General features: G+C 36.0%; 1 protein-coding gene across 3 annotated transcripts in view; it reads left to right on the top strand.

Annotated features, from left to right (window-relative positions):
• trio (trio Rho guanine nucleotide exchange factor) overlaps positions 1–22,627 on the top strand; it is a 274,438-nt gene that overhangs the window by 171,560 nt on the left and 80,251 nt on the right. For all 3 annotated transcript variants that reach the window (XM_067792358.1, XM_067792357.1, XM_067792356.1), the window contains one exon: positions 21,444–21,543. In XM_067792358.1, coding sequence (XP_067648459.1) covers positions 21,444–21,543 — 100 coding nt within the window. The remainder of the gene's footprint in view (positions 1–21,443; positions 21,544–22,627) is intronic.

The raw sequence follows: 22,627 nt of genomic DNA, 5'->3' as shown, positions 1-22,627 counted from the left end.
TGTTATATTTTAAACAGACCTGTAAAGAAAAAGTACCAGTACAAGTACAAGTATCAGTACCTCAGTACTTCGAAAAATGAGTACAAGTATAAGTATCGAGGTACTTGTACTTGAATTGTTGAAGTACAAGTAAAGTACTTGTAAGTACTTTCGAAGTACTTTGATAAGTATTGAACGGTTTTGAAGCGGATCAACTAGCACCCTACGATCACCTAACTTTGACAAAATGGTTGAAGAAGAGTTTTACAGGTATTTTAATGATACATCAACAGATTTCAATATGCTTCAGAGTTATCCTCTTATGAAGGACCTATCACTCAAAATGAATACACCCTCAGCTTCCTCCGACCCAGTATAGCGTTTATTTTCCTTAGCAGGCATTATTTATAGTCCTAGAAGGCAATCAGTCACGGTCTTTTCGTTTGAAAAGCTAGTTCTAATGAAGGCAAACGCAAAACTACTTTAATATTGTTAGCTATTGTACAATTTGTACTTATTTGATATGTTGTTTTACTTCTTGTTGCTTTCTAATATAAATTTTACTCATATTGTGATTTTCCATTTATGAATCAAAGTGACATATTTTATCAGAAAACGTACTTTGGTGTACTTGCAAGTATTTCGTAAGTGTATCTACTTGTACTTTCGGATTCGAAATACAAGTACCCTAGTACTGATACTTTGTACTTAGATTTGAAATACTTGAATACTTGTACTTATTTGGTACTACTACAAGTATGTACTCAGTACTTTACAGGTCTGATTTTATACAACTTTTTTATTTTATTTTATATTATTTTATTTTACTTTATTTCATTATATTTTTTTTTTTTTTTTTTAACTATATATAAGTGTTTTTTGTTAATTTTTTTATATTATTTCTTTTTTGGTTCCCCCCATAAATTGAGAAAACAAAAATTCAGAAGCACATTTTTTCAGAAAACATTAGTCAGAACCTTTTTTCAGAAAGCCAAAACTTAAAATTCAAAACCCAGAAACAAAAATTCAGAAATCAAAATTCAGAAGGCAGGGCGGGATGGGGTTGTTAACTTTATTTTTATTTTATTTTTCTGTTTTATTATAGCTTTTAAATTTTATTTTATATTATTTTATTTTATTTTACTTTAATTTTTAATTTTTTTATTTTTAATATTTCATTATATTTTTTTTATTTTATATTATGTTATTTTATCCAACTGTGGAAAGGTCGCTACAATCATATTTTAATTTAATTTTATTTTATTTTCCTTTACTTTTACTTCATTTTATTTCATTTTTATACTCAGCGTGCGTTGCACACAGAGTATATTAACTTTGATTGGATAACGGTTGGTTGTACAGGTATAAAGGAATCGAGATATATATAGACTTTCTCATATATCAAAATCATCAGAGTTGAAAAAAAATTTGATTGAGCCATGTCCGTAAATATTGATATATCTTACCAAATTTGGTAAACGAGCTTATCTGGACCCAGAATAGATTGGTATTAAAAATGAGCGAAATCGGATGATAACCACGCCCACTTTTTATATACATAACATTTTGGAAAACACAAAAAACCTGATTATTTAGTAAATAATACACCCAGAATGTTGAAATTTGACGTGTGGACTGATATTGAGACTCTTGATAAAAATATTTTTAAATGGGCGTGGCACAGCCCACTTGTGATTAAATCAATTTTACAAATATTATTAATCATAAATCAAAAATCGTTAAACCTATCGTAACAAAATTCGGCAGAGAGATTGCTTTTACTATAAGGAATGCTTTGAAAAAAAAAATTAACGAAATCGGTTAAGGACCACGCCCACTTTTATATAAAAGATTTTTAAAAGGGTCGTGGACGAATAAAATAAGCAATATCTTTGCAAAAAAGAGCTTTATATCAATGGTATTTCATTTACCAAGTGGATTTATAACATTAAATAGGAAAAACTTAAAATTTTTAAAAGATGGGCGTGGCACCGCCCCTTTTATGACACAGCAATTTTCTATGTTTCGGGAGCCATAACTTGAAGAAAAATTAACGGATCGTAATAAAATTGGGTACACAGATTTTCCCTATTGCAGGAAATATTTCTAGAAAAAATGGACGAGATCGATTAAAGACCACGCCCACTTTTATATAAAAGATTTTTAAAAGGGTCGTAGACGAAAATATAAGCTATATCTTAGCGAAAAAGAGCTTTGTATCAATAGAATTTTACTTTTTAAATTTAATTATAGCATTAAATTGGAAAACACTAAAATTTTTGAAAATGGGTGTGGCGCCGCCCTTTTTATGACTAAGCAATTTTCTATGTTTCGGGAGCCATAACTCGAAGAAAAATTAACGGATCGTAATAAAATCGTGAACACATATTTTCCTTATAGCAGAAAATATTTCTAGTAAAAAAGGACGTGATCGGTTAAAGACCACGGCAACTTAGATATAAAACAAGTTTAAAAGGGTCGTAGACCAGAATAATATGCGATAACTTAGCAAAAAATAGTTATGAATCAATATATTTCACTTATCAAGTATTATTGTAAGAGGAAATGGGGAGAAATTTTTTTTTTTTTTAAATGGGCGGTGCCACGTGTTATGTAGAAAAGTAATTTATCTGAAATGAAGCTCACGCTGAGTATATAATGTTCGGTTACACCCGAACTTAGACACCTTTACTTGTTTTTTTTTTGTAATTTTATTTTATTATACATATATAATTTTTTTTTTGTTAATTTTTATTTTTTTTATACATTATTTTATTTTTGGTTCCCCCATAAATTTAAAAAACAAAAATTCAAAAACATTTTTTTTCTGAAAACATAAGTGAGAACCCGTTTTCAGAAAGCCATAACTTAGAAGTCAAAACTCAGAAACAAAAATTCAGAAATCAAAATTCAGAAGGGTGGTTGGCACCTTTACTTGTTTTATTTTTTTAATTTTATTTGATATTATTTTATTTGTTTTACTTTACATCATTTTAGTTTATTTTATTTTATTTACAATAACTGAGATAAAAATGATCCTATAGCCCAATTTACTTAATTAAATTCAGAGAACATCGTACACATATTTTTTGATATATTAAGTAAATTGATAAAACAAACAAAAAACGACTGACCATCCCACTGTGCAACGTCAACAGCGCCGCCTAAGACGCTGCCTTCCTTGCTTGTAGTTAGCAGTGTCGTTTGCTTCGCGTTGCGGTTTCGAATATAACGTTGGACTCAAAGAATTCTAGCGTCTGAAAAATCAGTTGGTCACTCTCATTTCGTGCGGTAAGAACGCTCTAAAAGGAAGGAAGCGCTTCAATTTTTTTTACAAAAAAAAATCATAACATTATTGTAAATATTGTGTGGCAGGAATACGAGTGTGCACGAGCATTACTCATACGCCTCTGTGTAGACGCGCTTATACATATCGACATATATATATGTAAAAGCATACCTAAAGATAGGCAACAATAAAAAAAACGCACATAAATTTTATATTTAAATGTTAACGTTCAAAAAATGAAGAAAATCAAATCTCAATTAAACGCACATTGTACTTGCTACCGGTCAATTGTTAAATAAAAAAAGTTTAAATTATTATAAAAAAATATTTCATTAAAAGTTCAAGTGTAAAATTGTAAATCATAGCATAAACTTACTTAGTAGCATTGGCAATCAGCAAAACATCATCATCATAAACCTAAAAATACAATTTGTCAATTTCTCGTCAATGAATAATAATATTTTACGTGCCTTTAAATCTGCGCATAAACCAATCATGTCCAAGTCATTCAGCTGTGATCATTCGGAACATTTTTTATGTTTTTGTTGTGCAGAGGCAGCTGCAGCAGACGCGGAACCATTGAGCCGCAAGGAAAAATACAAATCCTGGTAGGCATGATGAGGAGGCAGCGGGGCGGGTGTGAATGCAAATTGAATGATTTAAAATCGATTTTAATTTTTAATTTTGTGTTAGTAATTGCAGTGAAACATGAAAAAGTAAAAAAATTAAAATTTTTGCAAAAACATTACTTCTGAATGCACGGGTTGCTAAAAACAAAAATGGCACCGAAAGCTGAGTACGGCGCTTCGTTTGGGCTTTTATAAATAAAATAAAAATGTAAGGCGCAATAACCTCCGAAGAGATCTAAGGCCGAGCTTCTCTTCCAATTTGCATCGTGCTCCTCTTACTTTTCCCTACAAATTGGCCGGACGGGACCTACAAGTTTTATGCCGACTCCGAACGGCATCTGCAAGGCAGGTGAGTTTTCACTGAGAGCCTTTCATGGCACAAATACACCCGGAGCGCTTGCCAAACACTGCCGAGGGGCGACACCGCTTAGAAAAATTTTCTTCTAATTGAAAAAGCTTTTTTCTAAAATGTTGATGTTGCTTTGCCCGGGGTGTGAACCCAGGGCATACGGTGTGGTAGGCGGAGCACGCTACCATCACACCACGGTGACCGCAGGGCTTTTATCCTGATTATAAATCTGCTTGAAGTGAAATGCTAGTTGCTCCTATTCATTAAAAAACACAGTTCTTGGCCTTTTCGTCCACCTGTTACAGTATGTGGAGGCTTCTTATGTATTTACATATGTACCTCTTCAGGCTTTGTACTCCATATCATGAAGGATCACACCAGCTTGATGGCTAGTATCTCCCTTATTAAAGCGACGCATACGCAGAGAATGTGCACCGGCGTTTTATCTTCCAATTCACAAAAGCGACAGATTTGTTTATCGCATAGATTTACTTATTAGGTGATATCGTTAACAACAATGTCCCGTATAGCACCACGTGAGAGTTCGTAGGTGCTCCATGCTTAAATTAATGAGTTTAGCTTATAAACTTGTTGCTGGGAGTAAAAACAGTTTGGCCAGCTTTTGCCCTGGGCATTCAATCCAGTGTCGTTTAAACTGCTCTATTTCACAGTTACTTGTGGTTTCTCTAGTGTGTGCTCTTATCAGCCCACAAAAGGACTCTAGATCATAGAATGCTGCTAAAGTATCATGCTTGGCTAGCAAATGCGCCTGTTCACTACCTTCATATCCTTAATGCACGGGAGCCCATTTCAACAAAATCTTGCTTTTAGCTCTAAGATTATTTACCAATGCATTCATCCACTAGCTTAGAAGTAATTGTGTACGACTGCAACTGCGCTCTATAGTTCGGAAATATTTTGAAGTCTTTTTGCTACAAGTGCTGCTTCTTTCTCTATTAGAAGAGTGAAGAAAGGTATTCCCACTAAGGCATTTAGTGCATCAGCAGGGTAGGTTCTCATCGTACCCATTATGCCAATACAAACTAACTGATGCATTTATTATTGCTGTTCTTCGAGTGGTTTTGAGCCACCAAACTAAGGAAGCATAGGTGGTTATTGACTTCACAACAGCATTAAATGTCCAGTATCCCTTTTGGGAGATAATCCCTATGTTTTGCCATAGAGTCGGGAGCCGACGAAAAAGCTCTTATAGCTTTGTTCAAAGTAGCATCTAGATGCACATTCCCCGCGAGGATTCTGTCCAGTGTAACCCTTAGGTATTTTTCTTCCATTGACAAACGTATTTTGGTGCTACCCAGGGATGGTTCTGGCATAGATCGTTTCCTTTTTCAATTAAAGAGCACTAGGACAGTTTTGTTAGGATTGATAGACAAGCATTTGGTATCACACCACCTTTCTATGATGCGTAGGGCTTGTTGCATGCGATTGGATATTGTTTTTTCGTTGCTCGTACATCCCTGTGATACAGATTACTAAGTCAGCTGCATACCCTTGTGTGTCAAATGCATTGGAATTCAGTAATTGAAGAGGTCACCTATGACTAGGATCCACAAGAGACGAGAGAGTACACCCCCTTGAGGTATCCCCTATTGGCCACAATTGACTCAGTTCTCCCTCCTAGCTCAAGACTGATTTTTCTTCTCTTTAGCACGGAAATCACCCAGCGGATGTTTATTGGGCTTATATCCTTGCCAATCGTAGTTTGTTCGAAAACGTCATGTGTCGTGTTATCGAAAGCCCCTGCCTGAGATGTCAATAAAAGCGCAGATGGCTATGTATTTAGCCTTTCCGTGAGGCTATGCATAATCATATTTAATCTCTCAGGGTAATCTGCCAAACTAAGCTGCGCTTCCAGTTTTTGGTGTATTTTTTCTTTTGCCAACCCATCATTCGTTCTAGAACAGCGCTTTAAAAATCGCATTTTAAAAAAATACAATCAACATCATATCCGTAAAGTAAAAGTGTGATTCACATATTTTGTGCCCCTACACATACCCATTTACATATACGTATACATACATACATATGTATATGTATACTTTACTTATCGAACTTTTCGCCTACTTAAGTAATGCTCCTACACTACATATTTATTGTTTTGATATCATTTTGATTCCATTGAATTTATTTATTTCTTTTGATAAACCTACGAAGAACGTTTGATTATAATTTTTTTTCTAGAAGGTGAATAATATTGAGGTGAAAAGTATTTTTTTTTTTTGAGGTGGACGCTAAATATTTTATAGTTATAGTTTCCATAAGGAAACCAGCGCCAAAAAAATTTTAGCTATGCAAGAAAGTAGCTCGCCTTTGTTCAAAATATACTGTGCTGTTGGCGCTAAAGTTTCTTGGAAGTAACAAGTCTCTTGCTCTCATTCCGTCTTCCTGATTCGGCTAGTGTCTGGTTATACAATAGGCATTTTGCTTCTAGCTTATGTTGTTGGTCCCACCACACCAAGTGGTATCAGAATCATCTATTGTACGTTGGCGCTGAAACTCAGAAAATCTGGGTACTGGAACGATACTCAGAAAGCACATAGCAGTACTTTTAATTTACTTCCAGCGGAAACTTTTAATTCCGAAATAGATTAATATCTCCGCAAAATGCAGCTTGAGGACAGCGTTAACACTATCCTTCCAAGTAGAAATGATAAAAGAAGGGTATATGTCCAACTAATAACAAAATACAAATCTACACCGACTGCTGCAAGCTAGACACAGGTATGGGAGCTGAAATAAATTCAAATTCTCTAGAGATTTCTACGTAACTCGAAATGACACTATAAATATTCATTATTTAGGTTTCGCGTCATAGTGGAATCAAAGGAAATGACTAACACGTAAGGGCTCAGTAGACGGAAGTAGGCATATCCCTAGACGTAGCCAAGGGGTAAATTCGAAATTTGGACGTGAAAAAAGCTCAGCAAGAATGGAAGAGCATCACAAGCAGTTCGATATTAAGGAGTCTTCCGGTGAGATCTGCGGAAGCTTTTAGCGGTCTGCACTGGGTTTTAGGCACGTATACAGAAAGAAAGAATTAAAACGCAGTGGCTACGCTGGCTAGGCCATGTTATGGGAATGAAAGATAACACTCCGGCTAAGAAAGTATTTTTATCGGAACTCGGCCATGGAAACAGAGGAAGAGGGTCCGCTGGAAGGACCAGGTGGTAAGCGATTGGTGTGGCCAATTGGCGCCAGTTGGCAGAGCGAAGAAGCGGCTGCGCGACTTGTTGGACGGCCATAACTATTTAAACGCTTAAGCGGCAACAAAGTATATATATAGAAAAGATTGGCACTCCAGAATGACCACTGCAGAAGTGGTAAGGATGTAACTACTGAAGATACTTTCTATTCTATGTAGAACACGCTCTACATAGAACACGTCTATGATCCTTCGCAGGCCTCTTTTTTTGAAGATCTGGGTAAATTGTGGAAAAAGGGATTCCAAATATTCTTGATTTTATAAACAACTCGGGCTGGTTGAAGTACATAGCCGAGTTAACTATTTATTAGCCAATTGGGCGACCTGGATCACAGTCATTATACCTACCTACCATCCTAAAGGAAGCCGAATAAATTATCAATTGCAACATGTTTGGAGCAATAAAAAATTCGTGTTTGAGGCGTTGATTGTATGATTAGAATCTATCTGCCAAAAATTCGATGTAATTGTAGGTCAAAAAATCCAGCCAAGTACTTTTCATAGGTCGAATGTAAAATATCTAGACGACCATACTCAAGAATGTGATTCACGAACAATCCAGATGATTATGTGAGCGGAATGCTCTCCGATACTCCAATCTGTCGTTTTTGTGAGCTGGAGGATGCAACTCCGGTACACATTCTCTGCGAATGCGTCGCTATGGCAAGGCAAAGACTCTCCCATCTAGGTGGCGTGGCTCTTAATCCCTTCGTGATAGGGAGTAAAACGGTCGATGAGGTGCTTGATTAAATTAAAAGCATGTACATGGAGTAATAGGCGGCAAGGTCAAGCACAAAAAATCTAACCAAAGGCCACAGTAATACAAGGAAATGCAGTATTAAAAAACACGATATTTCCTGATTTCTCATTTGGAAAAATTTAGTTTTTTTTTTTTCATTACGAACGATAGCTCATTCATTGGTCTTTTGGAGGGTGAAATGGGTGTTTTCTATTACTCCGACGTTTCTAGCGTTGTCCTGGCCTTAAATTTACTTGCTTACATTTAAAAGATGTTGCTTCGCTTCCCTTTCTTCTTATCGCTCCCAATCTGCCTCTTCTTGGATCTCTTTCTCGTCACTCTCTTTTCTCTGTTCCACAAAGCTTCCGTCTTTTCCTTTTGCCTTTCTTCCCCTCTGCCACCTAGGCTGATCTTTCTTAAATTTTTTTTTTTCCATCGTAACTTTCCTCTTACTCGCCCTGTTTCTATTTCAATTCTTAATTGTAGTCCCTGGCCTATTCATCTCTATTTACCTATATCTACTCTTTTTATACTTCTATTCATATTTCTGTTTCCGTTCTCATTCCTTTTCATATTCCTATTCCATTTGCCCTTCCTTCCGCTGTGATTGACTTTAAACGATACAAAAATGCATGTGAAACTACTCTCCAAATAAAAACAAGTAAGGCCAATCAGTATCTCATCGTTTCTTCTTAAGACGTTTGAGCGGTTGATTGATCTGTACCTACGGGAAAGGATACCTCGGAGGTTACTGCCGGCTTCACAGCATGCGTACTGCAAGGGCAGATCGACGGAAACGGCTCTCCATTCGATTGTAAAACAAATAGAGGGGTACCTTGAACACAAAGAGTTTGCTCTATGTGCCTTTCTAGACACGAGGGGGCTTTTAACAATGTCTTACCGGTGGCAATCGAAAGAGCTCTGGTGGGTTTAGGAGTCGAGGCGGCTCTCGTTGAATTTATTAGCAAACTTCTATGCGGCAGAATTGTCGCAGCGGAGTGGGGAGGTGCCATAATTGAGAGGAAGGTGTGCAGGGGCACGCCACAGGGGGGTTCTCTGCTCTGGGTTGTGGTAGTCAACGAGCTTCTTGTGGAGCTAGAAGCCAATGGTTGTCGGGTGGTTGCCTATGCAGATGACCTCGCTATTCTATTCAGAGGCAAATTTCTGGGCACCCTGCGCGATGTTCTGCAGGGCTACCTGGATACTGTGGCGAGGTAGGCTGAATCATGTGGATTGGCGGTCAACCCGGGAAAAACGGAATTGGTTATTTTTATAAAGAGATATAAGATGACTGATTTCAGAACTCCCTCTATTGGAGGGGTACCGTTTGTACTATCTGATAGGGTTAAATATTTGGGTATTGTTTTGGACAAGAAACTGTCCTGGAGGCCCAATGTGGAAGATAGGCCCAGGGAGGCCGCTGCTGCAGAGTGGCTATCGGAAAGAGATGGGGACTCTCGCCAGGAGTAGTACACTGGCTTTATGAGATGGTGGTCAAACCGATTCTGCTATATGGGGTGCTGGTCTGGTGGAAAGCACTAGGCACGGCGAGCACCTCCAAAGTGTCAGTACAACGAACGGCGCTGATCGCTATCAGTGGCGCTCTCAGAAAAACACCTACTTAGGCACTGAACGTCGTGCTGAACATATATCCAGTTGATATTGCCGGAAAGGCGACCGCGGCCCGGTCGTTGGTCAGGCTTCGTGATATGGGCTATGGGCTTTCTGACTTCGGACACTCTGGCCTTCTTACCGGTTTCGACTTTATCCCAGACAGAACGGACTATTGTATGCTCATAACTGCTCCCTATACAACCATCACCCCAGTAATTTCTCCGAGAGAGGAGTGGGGAAGTGGGGAAGTGGAATTATCTGGGTCATGGGGCCGGTTAACTTGTTCACGGATGGGTCGAAGTTGGACGGAAAGGTTGGTGGGGGATCTTTTGTCAAGAGCTAAATGTAAACCGCAAGTTTAAGTTGGCTGATCACTGCAGTGTATTCCAAACGTGGATTGCTCCGCCATAGCTGGGCCTCGAGTCAGCTCAGCAAACGTTGGGCGGACACCTCGTCTTGCAGGGTAGCAAGCTCTTTCTGGCCGAAAGTGGATGGCAGGAGGTCTGCTGAAATAATATCAATGGCCATTGGGGCTTTGACGGGCACGGTCCCATGGGTATCCATGCGGTACGTCTCAATATACTGGAAACTCCATCCTGCTGCTGGTGTATGGAGGATGAGGTGGAATCACCAAATCACTTTATGCTTGATTGCCCAGCTTTTGCCAGAACTATTCGAAAGTACTTCGGTCGCAACTCACTTGGATATCCCGAGGATTTATCCAAAGTTGGGATCGGTATCATTCGGAGCTTTATCGTTGCTACCAAACGATTCTCTAAGTAGCTAAATCTATGTCACCGTTTTGTTGTATGTGTAATCACAACGGACCTTAGTGAGCTTTCCTTATCAGGGCAGCTACCACCTAACCTATTTATTGTCATAAATCCCCTTGGGAAATGAAATACCATTGATATAAAGCTCTTTTTTGCAACGATATAGCTTATTTTATTCGTCCACGACCCTTTTAAAAATCTTTTTTATAAAAGTGGGCGTGGTCCTTAACCGATTTCGTTCATTTTTCTTCAAAGCATTCCTTATAGTAAAGGCAACCTCTCTGTCGAATTTTGTTACGATAGGTTTAACGATTTTTGATTTATTATTAATAATATTTGTAAAATTGATTTTATCACAAGCGGGCGGTGCCACGCCCATTTTAAAAAATTTTTCAAAATTTTTATCAAGAGCCTCAATATCAGTCCACATGTCAAATTTCAACATTCTAGGTGTATTCTTTACTAAATTATCGGGTTTTTTGTGTGTTTCCAATATTTTATATATGTGACCCGGTCTATGAAAAGGTGGCTTATGACTCAAAAAAATTACTACTACTAAGAAACTGAAGAAATGCATTGTTTATCTGTAACAGCTGTTTCTCGCAAAATCTTTTTTGAGTTATAAGCCACCTTTTCATAGACCGGGTCACATATATAAAAAGTGGGCTTGATTATCATCCGATTTCGCTAATTTTCAATACTAATCTATTCTGGGTCCAGATAAGCTAGTGTACCATATTTGGTGAAGATATCTTAATATTTACTCAAGTTATCGTACTAACGGACGGACGGACGGACATGGCTCAATCAAATTTTTTTCGATACTTTTGATTTTGATATATGGAAGTCTATATCTATCTCGATTCCTTTATACCTGTACAACCAACCGTTATCCAATCAAAGTTAATATACTCTGTGTGCAAAGCACGCTGAGTATAAAAACTCGGGCTGGTTGAAGTACATAGCCGAGGTAACTATTAATTAGCATCTTGGGCGACGTGGGTCATAGTCATTATACCTACGTACCATCCTAATGGAAGCCAAATAAATTATCAATTTAAACAAGTTTGGAGCAATAAGAAATTCGTGTTTGATGCGTTGCTTGTATGATTAGAATCTATCTGCCAAAAATTCGATTAATTGTAGGTCATACAATATTTTCGTCAATCCAGCCAAGTACTTTTCATGGTTCGAATGTAAAATATCTAGACGACCATACTCAAGAATATGATTCACGAACAATCCAGATGCTTATGTGAGTGGAATGCCTATCCGATACACCAGTCTGTCACTTTTGTGAGCTGGAGGAAAAAACTCCGGTTCACATTCTCTGCGAATGCGTCGTTCTAGCAAGGCAGACACTCTCCCATCTAGGAAGCGTGGCTCTTAATCCCTTCGTGATATGGAGTAAAAAGTTTGACGATGTGCTTGAATACATTAAAATCATGTACATAGAGTAATAGGCGGCAATGTCAAGCACAAAAAATCTAACCAAAGGCCACAGTAATAGAAGGAAATGCAGTATTAAATAACACGATATTTCCTGATTTCTCATTTGGAAAAATTTCATTTTTCATTACGAACGATAACTCATTCATTGGTCTTTTGGAGGGTGAAATGGGTGTTTTCTATTACTCCGACGTTTCTAGCGTTGTCCTGGCCTTAAGTTTACTTGCTTACATTTAAAAGATGTTGTTCCGCTTATCTTTTTTCTTATCGCTCCCAATCTGCTTCTTTCTTGGATCTTTTTCTCGTCAGTCTCTTCTCCCTGTTCCTCACCGCTTCCGTATTTTCCTTTTACCTTTCTTCCCCCTCTTTTTATTTTTTTTCTTCCACCTAGTCTGATTTTTCTTCAAATTTCTATTCCTTTATCACTTCTACCTCTCCATCGTAACTTTCCTCTTACTCGCCCTGTTTCTATTTCAATTCTTAATTCTAGTCCCTGGCCTATTCATCTCTATTTGCCTATATCTATCTACTCTTTTTTATACTGCTATTCATATTTCTGTTCCCGTTCTCATTCCTTTTCGTATTCCTATTCCATTAGCCCTCCCTTCAGCTGTGATTGGCTTTAAACGATACAAAAATGCACGTGAAACTACTCTCCAAATAAAAAATAAACTCCATCCAATAAAATAAAGGTTTACTCAATCCATTGTAAATTTTCTCAGCTGAATGAAAACTTGGTTAGGAAATTTGTTTCTCATTTTAAGTATGTGTTTTTTCTGAGTGTATCTTAATAAGTATGTTTACCCATTCAAGGCGACGACCTTTAACCATATTATAGCTGCATATTATCGGACACGTGGAGTAAATATTTTGCTACGCTACTCCTACACATTATCACACAAAAAAAGGGATAGTATTTTAAGCACAAAAGGTTGATTGATAGATGAAGGAAGTGGCAGAACATCGGAAATGGGAATTGGTATATACATTTATGTGTGTGTGTGTGTGTTTTGGAGGTTAAAAGTTATTTCTTGCCAACAATTCAACTAGCGAAATGCATACAATTTTTACAAGAGCATTTCTTTACCCTGAGGGAAAACTCAATCTATCATCGAGCCAAAATATTGCAATTAAACACATTTTTTTAAAAATAATTACAATATCTACATACGAGCCGTACCCGTGCGCATCTTGCGCAACCAATCTAAAAGTATCTTATCAAATATCAACAGAAATAAGCTGTTCTATCAATCAATTAAAACGTTCAGCTTGCGCTGCTATCTGGCGTATGGTAGCACCTATCGGTAATGCAGTGCAAATATTCACAATAGTGCCATAGTGCAAATAGATTTCTTTGTTTGCTCACAATCGTTTATTTTCAACAAATTATTTTAGTAGAGTATAGCTAAACAAAAGCACTACGACCAAACTTGCCCAAAGCTCGCTAATAGCCCGAATCTCCAGCCTTACAACCAAAACTTTATTTATAGATTTGGATTCCAAATAAGAGCGAAAAAAGGACCCGTACATAAAAACAGCAATTAGAAGTAATATATATGATATTTGGATTTTTACTAATATTTGTTTTTTGATGGGTACTCACTCATCTTTGCTTACTGCAGGCCTGTATCCAGCGACCTATGCAAAAGTCTTCTACTTCTAGTGTAGCTTTACATTTCCTCGAAAATTCTTAACTTTTATAGTTTGCCTTTTCTCACAGACTCTTTTTGGCAAAGTCTTTTCATTTGTCTTCTAATTTTCCATTCTTTTTATTTGGTTCGAGTTAGGTTTAAATAAAATTTCTGATTAGTTTGACTTACGGACACTCACTGAATATTTTTATACCTTTCATGAACATGAAATGGTATATTAACTTTGGTCCGATGTTTGTAACGTTGAGAAATATCGAAGATAGACTCACCATTAAGTATGCCGAATTGATCAGGGCGACGAACTGAGTTGATATAGCCATATCCGTCCGTTGTCTGTCCGCCCGTCCGTCTGTCTGTTTGAACGCAAACTAGTCCCTCAATTTATTTTATTTATTTATTTTTATTTTTTATATCATAGAAGATATCCTGAAAAAATCACTTTGATCGGAGCTATATATAGTTATATCCCATACAACCGATCGTTCAGATAGAAAAATTTTTGGCCATTTCTCCCTTAATTTCCAATATAAAAACGTTAATTTTGGTGATATTTATTCTAATATATCATAGAAGATTTCCTGAAAAAATCACTTTGATCGGAGCAATATGTATATAGTATATACCTATCCCATACAACCGATCGTTCAGATAGAAAGAATTTGGCCATTTCTCCCTTAGTTTCCTATATAAAAACGTGAAACTTTGTGATATATATTCTAATTTATCATAGAAGATTTCCTGTAAAAATCATTTCGATCGGGGCTATATATACATCCCTATTCTGCATTTCGTTTACGATCCCGTTCTACGCTCCGCTTTAATCGAAGTTGGGTATTCTGCATTACGGCGGAATCGTAACGAGATGAGGAAGAGCAAATGATTTTTCGAAATCAGCTGTTTGTATGGAATGTGTGAACATTGGAACAAAATAAATTAAAGAAAATTTGTAAAAAAAACACTGAAAAACGTTTATATTTTATTATCCACGCCATTTTTTACAACAAAAAGCAATAGAATATATTGCCGCAGTGTTATATTTTTTTGAGTGAAGTGCTTTCATAATTGTAAGTGTGTTTTTGTCGTTCTTTTGGCCAATTGCCTGCCGTGGCCACCAAGTTTTCCTAAAACGGATTCCTGCACGAATATTGTTGACATTTTCTGAATTTTATGGATCCTAATTTCATTGCACTGGCCTAAAATACTTTATAAAGATTTATTTATTCTTTCCGCAAGGATTGTTTACGTTTTCGCTTCACCTTCCTCTACTCCGGCGGCTTGCTTTGACATATAACTGGACCCAACGAAGAGACACAAATTATAGCTGTCTATTATAATGGAATCAAAGCCGCGGCATTATTTGTGGCTTTGGAAAGCAACGCATACGAAAATGGCCAGACGAGAATGGAAAGACAAATATTGCGAGATTTGTGTAATCCATTTGAGATGAGAAATTGAACTTAAAAGTGGTAAAGTTTAATGACTTATTTTCTTATTTAGGTTCAAAAAAACTTCCGATTTAATAAGGATGCTTTCAAGTATGTGTTAGATACTTTTGCGGGGCAAATACGTCCAAGGACTTCGACATCGACATGTTGATTTTGACCTGTAAACATATAAAAAACAATCATCATCAAGCCTTCTACGTTTCTTAACAAGTTTTACTTACATTTTTGTTAAAACTCTGTTATAAATTAATGAAAAAAATAAAAAGAAAATATTTTTCCGCCAACTGATTTGCAACTTAGAAAAACGGAACTACGATCGAAATGCAGAATACACAAAATCGAACGATTCGAAGTTGGATCGAAAGAGATTGGAACACAGAATACCAAAATTGCCAAATCGAAAAAATTCCAATCCAAGTCGAAATGCATAATAGAGCTGATAATATACATATATCCCATACAACCGATCGTTCAGATAAGGGGGTTTTTTGCCATTTTTTATTTTATATTTATCTTAAAAATCGTTTAGGTATGTACATCTGTTCACTATATATTTCTTATCTTATACATCCGATTATTTGGAGATTACGAACGGGATAAGATTATTGTTCAGCCCCATTCATGAATGGTCTGAAGTCTTCGGCATAGCCGAAGACAGTCCCGTCCTTACTTGTTTATTTATTTATTTAAGTTTTGTCTTTGAATTTATAGATTCTTACAGACTATATTATGCAAATTTTTACATTACCTTAATGCTAAGAAAAATAAGATCTTAAATGGTTAATTAAGGCAGCGCAAAGAAAAGTGTAGTCAGCATCTGAGAAGTTAAAAAACATATTCAGTTCAGCGCAAGCCCTAAGATAGGAGCATTTACGCCATAAATAGTTTTAGAAAACCCAATTTTTAAGAATTCAAACTGACGGAGGTTTCTGCATGGTACATAAAACTTAATTTTATCAAGAAGTGATGGACAATCAACGGTCCCTGTAATTATGCCAATGACAAATGAGCAAGATAGAAGGGATCGTCTATTTGCAAGCGTGTTTAATTCAATAAAAAGGCGTTGAAATTCATATGAAGGCATTCGTTGAGAAAAGTTTAAAGATCGAAGAATAAATCGTTAAACAACTTTCTGAACACTCTCAAGCCGATTAGAGTGGCCAAAAATCTTTCTGTATCCTTCTAGAAATTTCTTTACCTTTTCCTTATCCTCATACTCCTTTCTATAGTACAAGTTTGGTTTACGTACACTCACTGTCTCTTTTTAGAAAAGCCATTATCTTTCTCTTTTTCTAATATACCTCTTTTGTACTAGTTTCATTTACATATACTTACTGAATTCTCTAGAAAAGTCTTTCATCTTCCAATTTTCTTTTTTCGTTTTCTCAGTTTGGTTTACGTACACTCGCTGTCTTATTCCCGAAAACTCCATACTTTTTTCTTCTCCAAATTCTCCTTTTTTGTTCTAGTTTGGTTTACTTAGGCGCGGGTTTTCAGCACAAGTTCAACTCAGTTTGTCAGTTAAACTACGCTTAAACTTACTCTGCAGTTTTTCAGTATACTTTAAGTTTAAGCTGCGCTTAAGCGGCCGATCTGGCAGAGTTAAACTCTAGTTAACCTATCAGTTATTTGCGTTCGTTCGAAATGGCGTCGAAATTACCCAACAAACATTTGCGCTTGAATACCTTTAGAGCTCATGTTTATAATTAGGCATACTTCTAAAATCTCAAGGGTTGTTTCGAAACAGTGGCTCGAGAATCATAGCGTACACAGCAAAAGAGGGAATTTTTTATAAAGCAAAAAATGCTATTACTTAAGTTGAAAAAATTTAATTCCCAACTTGTGGTCCTCTAACTGGACTCACATGTAAGGTTTCATACTACAGTATTTTCACGAAAATAAAATAAAATATATATAATTTATTTTTGATTAATTATGCTTCATTACTGCTATCAACCAGGTGTTTATTTCTCACAATAAACAGCTGCTGGCTTTAGTGGTACCACCTTGGAGATTTTTTTCATTTCCACCTCAGCTCGATATGGAATGTAGGATATCAACTGGAGAAATGTGTTGAATATAAATTTGAGAACTGTACATTTCTCAAAATCTCTCGAAAGTTGGGTAATAATTGGAAAATATTAATGACGTTAGAGATCAACTCGAAAACTCTTAATTTTACAAAATTGCTCAAAGGTTTGTAGTGATTGGAGAATGAAGTTGGATATCAACTCGAGAACTATCTGGTTTAAGAATAATTAATGTTGGATATCACTTCCGGAACTAGATATATATTTCGCTGGATTTTTTTTTTGCATGTTTGTTGGGTAAACAAAATCCAGCTGTTGCCGTATCTACAAATTATCTAGATAATAAAAAAACCAATGTTGCCGCACAAAAAAGCGTACCCCAAAGGCGGCCTTAAACTGTGACTGAAAAACTGCTCAGTAGTTTAACTGGAGTTTAAATTTGACTAGAGTCTAAGCAAACGTAGTTTAAGCTTATCTTAACCAACTACTGAAAAGCCGGGCCTAATACTCGCTTCTACTTTCTCAAAGTTTAGCTTTTCACTCTCCTTATTTTTCTTATTTTGTTTGGGTGTGGATTACGTACACTCACTGGTTTTTAAATTGTTGTTATGCTAAATTAATAAAATTTCTAAAGTTCTCGCAGTACATTCATTTTAGGGAAACTCATTTCAAGCTCGTAAAATTTTACGTATTTCTTTTTATTTATAAGCTATCCTTGTTTACGAGGCAATTCAGTTTGAGTGAGTCGCCGCCCTCTTATTATCCTATCACAAATTTATGTATATGTCTTAATTTTCTAGTGTTAGGGTTTTTATTGAGACTCTTGTCTACGTGCATAGTATACATATAAGTATGTGTGTATGTACATAACTGAGAATGGGAATGCAGTTGGTAATGAGACGGATGCGGTTAACCGTTCTATTCCGTTCTTCATTTCCACACAACATATTTTCTTTACGACTTCCTTCTTTTCTTCCGTTTAATTGTGTGTACACAAAATAATGATTGAACGAATGAGTAAGCAAGTGGTTGTAATGCTTATGCGTACAATTGGCTATATTTACGCTAGCGCACAGAAAAATAGCAGTGACAATTTGTACAAAATTTCTTCAGCAAAATTCTTCTGTTTTTTATTTCCGATATCTAAAGAAAATACTTCAATCTCAAAATGTTTTTAAATGAAAATATTCGAGAAAATTTTACGATAGCTTCAAACGAATTTTTTGGAGTATGCAGTTTTGCATTCCAATCAAACTAGGCTAACAAAGTACAATTTGTAAGTCTCTGAAAATTCGCATTAATTTTTGCCATGTGTGAACTCTTTTTCAATTTGAAAGAAAAAAATGTCGTAAATGTCCAAATTAAAACATCTAAAAAAGACGTCAATAACATCAACTGCGCTTAATGACGGCATTATCAGCTAGTGGACGATTCAGTGTAGATGAATGAATTAATGTTAAGTGTTGTTTATTTATGTTCAGTAATGTCTATATGTTTTAATAAAGTTATTTAACATTGAAAGTAAGTGGAAAGTCTGTTAAAGAGTTGTGTAAAGTTTTCACTGTTAAATATGTTAATGTTTGTTTTGTTTTATGTTTATATTTTTATGTTAAAATATACAGCCTCCCTGAGGAAGATGGAAAATACCCATCGAAACGCGTAGGAGAAAAAGAAAAACTTGTGTTTTGTCTTGAAATTATCGGCCGAAAAGCTCCAATAACCACAAAATTAAAACATCTAAGTTTTCGTAAAACTTTCGAATGTTTTCGAAAACGTGTTTGGGATTTGTTTACACAGTTTGAGTTGCAAAATTGAAATATGTTTTTTCTTAATATACCGAAAATAAAAAAAGAAATTAATTAATTAAAGTTGAAAAAAAATTACCGTTGCTGTTTTTCTGTTCGCTGCTATAGATACATTGCCAACGAAGTTGTGATTTTGAAACGGTTTAATTTTTATGAAATCATATCAGGTGCCTCTTTTGTTGCATCAAAAACTTTAATTTAATTTTTAAGGTGTGCATTGCCCACTTTTAGAAAATTTTCGGCCCTCGATCCGACCGTTGTACCAAATATGGATCCGGAGATAGTTCCGGTGTAATCTTGACCTGAAATAACATGGAGACAATACCGAAGCAAAATTTGTCGGGAAATACTCCCAATAACAATTCGCAAATTATACCGAAACAGTCTCGAAATGATCAGAGAATAACCCTGAAATGTCACCAAAATAATTCTTGATAACAAAATGAACCTGTAAACAAAGCCGAGAGATAATTCGAAAAATAATCCCGAAATTATTCGGGGATAGGCCCGATACAGAAATGGTTCTCATTCAATACCGAAACGGCTCCCAAGCGATAAGGAAATGATGCCCGAAGAGTGCTGAATTGATCGCAAAACTTTCCTCAAATAGCCAGAGATAATCCTAAATTTATCACGAAAACAATATCTAAATGATACCGAATATAATCCCGAAATGATAGAAATTATCCCAAAAAGGTCGCCGATTATACCGAAAAACACAAGGCTAGTAAAATCAACAAATCAGGTTTGTTGTTCTTGAATTAAAAGATATTCGCATTTTGTTCAATTCAACCGAGTTTTTTGTCACGAAAATAAATTTGTTTCGTTATTTCGACAGAAAAAAATTGTTGGTCTCAATGCTCTGTAAAAATGATAGATTCTCAATCAATCTAATCGATTTTACTGTTAAAAGAAGTGATTTCGTTGGTCATTTCCACAGCGAACAACTTTCAGTGTTATACAAATGCATCAGCTAATATTAAAGAGAAACTCATGGTGCTCACTGATTTGTTCTTATGACTATGCCACAGAAATATCTGTCATATAAACAGCCACTGTAATTCTTATGTTCATGAAAATCAGTTATTTTACAGTTTTAATTTTTTTAGGGTCACATTAATCACCCCTATTCTGCATTTCGACTTGGATTGGAATTTTTTCTATTTAGCAAATTTGGTATTCTGTGTTCCAATCTCTTTCGATCCAACTTCGAATCGTTCGATTTTGCGTATTCTGCATTTCGATCGTAGTTCCATTTTTCTAAGTTGCAAATTAGTTGGCGGAAAAATATTTTCTTTTTATTTTTTTATTAATTTATAACATAATTTTAACAAAAAATTAAGTAAAACTTTTTAAGAAACGTAGAAGGCTTGATGATGATTATATTTTATATGTTTCCAGGTCAAAATCAACATGTCGATGTCGAAGTCTTTGGACGTATTTGCCCCGCAAAAGTATCTAACACATACTTCAAAGCATCCTTATTAAATCGGAAGTTTTTTTGAACCTAAATAAGAAAATAAGCCATTAAACTTTACCACTTTTAAGTTCAATTTCTCATCTCAAATGGATTACACAAATCTCGCAATATTTGTCTTTCCATTCCCTCCTGGCCATTTTCGTATGTGTTGCTTTCCAACTCCACAAATAATGCCGCGGCTATTGATTCCATTATAATAGACAGCAATAATTTGTGTCTGTTCGTTGGGTCCAGTTATATGTCAAAGCAAGCTGCCGGAGTAGAGGAAGGTGAAGCGAAATCGTAAACAATCCTTGCGGAAAGAATAAATAAATGAATTATCTTTATAAAGTATTTTAGGCCAGTGCAATGAAATTAGGATCCATAAAATTCAGAAAATGTCAACTATATTCGTACAGGAATCCGTTTTAGCAAAACTTGGTGGCCACGGCAGGCAATTGGCCAAAAGAACTACAAAAACACACTTACAATTATGAAAGCACTTCACTCAAAAAAATTTAACACTGCGGCAATATATTCTATTGCTTTTTGTTGTACAAAATGGCGTGGATAATAAAATATAAACGTTTTTCAGTGTTTTTTACAAATTTTCTTTAATTTATTTTGTTCCAATGTTCACACATTCCGTACAAACAGCTGATTTCGAAAAATAATTTGCTCTTCCTCTTCTAGTTACGATTCCGCCGTAATGCAGAATACCCAACTTCGATTAAAGCGGAGCGTAGAACGGGAACGTAATCGAAATGCGGAATAGGGGTGAATAATTGTTAGGTTATAGTGCAAAGCTAAGCGGCTTGATGCATGATGAAGTATTCCTGAATTGACCAAGACAACAAATGAAATGATTCACGAATACGCCCAAAGAGATATCGAAATGGGGATCCCGAAAAAGTTTATAAATAGTACCGATTTTATTTTGATAATAACATATTTTTCATACATATGAAAGTCTACATTCAAGTTTTTTCCTTGTATTTACCTTTACAGGCCCAAATGGTTTCCACTACGCAAACACTCGCAGAACAAGAACGAGAAGACGCCAACAGATAAAATACTTACAAAGAAATCCTCCGAGAAGAGTTTAAGAGTAAGTATCAACTTAAATTTATGTTAATTGAGTTTCGTTGTGTTTTTTATGATACTTATGTATGAGAACTTACGTTCACTCGAAAAGTTTGTATCAACTTTATTTCGATGCTTATGACGCCCCGATTTCCGGCGTGCAAATGCGATTCGTTATCATAGTCTCATTGGTCGCATGTGCACATCTCTAAATGTATGTCTCCGGAATATCCTCCAAACTGGCTGGAGACGATCAATGGACCATCAGAATTGTTTATGCCACTTGGAAACAATTCACATCCAGAGAGTATTTAACGTAACCTTGCTACGCCCAAGTCCCGGAAAAAGCAACATCAAAATTTTTAGAAAACAGTTTTTTCAATAACGAAATAATGTCTGACCACCGTTATCCCTCGGCAGTGGTTTGGCAAACACTCCGATTGTATTTCTGGCCTGAATAGCTTCTCAGCGAGTACGGAGTCGGTAAAAAACACATAAGCCCCGTCCTCCTCGCCAATTTGTAGGAAAAATTAAAAAGTAGCACGAGGCAAATTGGAAACCAAGCTCTACCTAAATCTCTTCTGAGGTATATCGCGCCTTGTGTTTTTTTATTTTCTCATTTGTTGTCCTCAGGCTTTTGCGGTACTGCTCCAACATTTTTTGTTAACAGCCCTGATGATGTTTTTATTTGTGTTAAACATGCATCTGGGGCAAACCTTCCCCCAATCGGCTGTACTTAGCTTTGTAGAAAGTTCACTTCTGATTGGGCTATGTCGTCCTAGCTTTGCATTCTACTAAAAAATCTCAGTGTTTAAGCGACTTAAACTATGGGTTTTTTTCTTTCGTTTGTTTCATAAGCGCTGAAATTCTCATCCGGCTTATGAAATATTCTAAAGACATAGTTTTAGTTTTTAATTTAAAATGGAGGTTCTTTGAGTAGAAGATGGGGTGCCAATACCTCAGAGCCCAGTGCTCGCCTCCACATCACATTTTTAAAGGGGTCTTCAAATAGAAGATGAGGTGGCTCATTAGAGCGAAACCTCAGAGTTCCCCATGCTCGCCCCAAATTAAATAAATAAAGGTGTACCGATGCTTTGCATCGTCCCGTG

Source organism: Eurosta solidaginis, chromosome 5, assembly GCF_040869045.1.
Source record: "Eurosta solidaginis isolate ZX-2024a chromosome 5, ASM4086904v1, whole genome shotgun sequence".
In the NCBI taxonomy this organism is placed as follows: Eukaryota; Metazoa; Arthropoda; class Insecta; order Diptera; family Tephritidae; genus Eurosta; species Eurosta solidaginis.
Note: the sequence above shows the minus strand (reverse complement) of the source record. Positions and strands in the feature narration are given on the sequence as shown.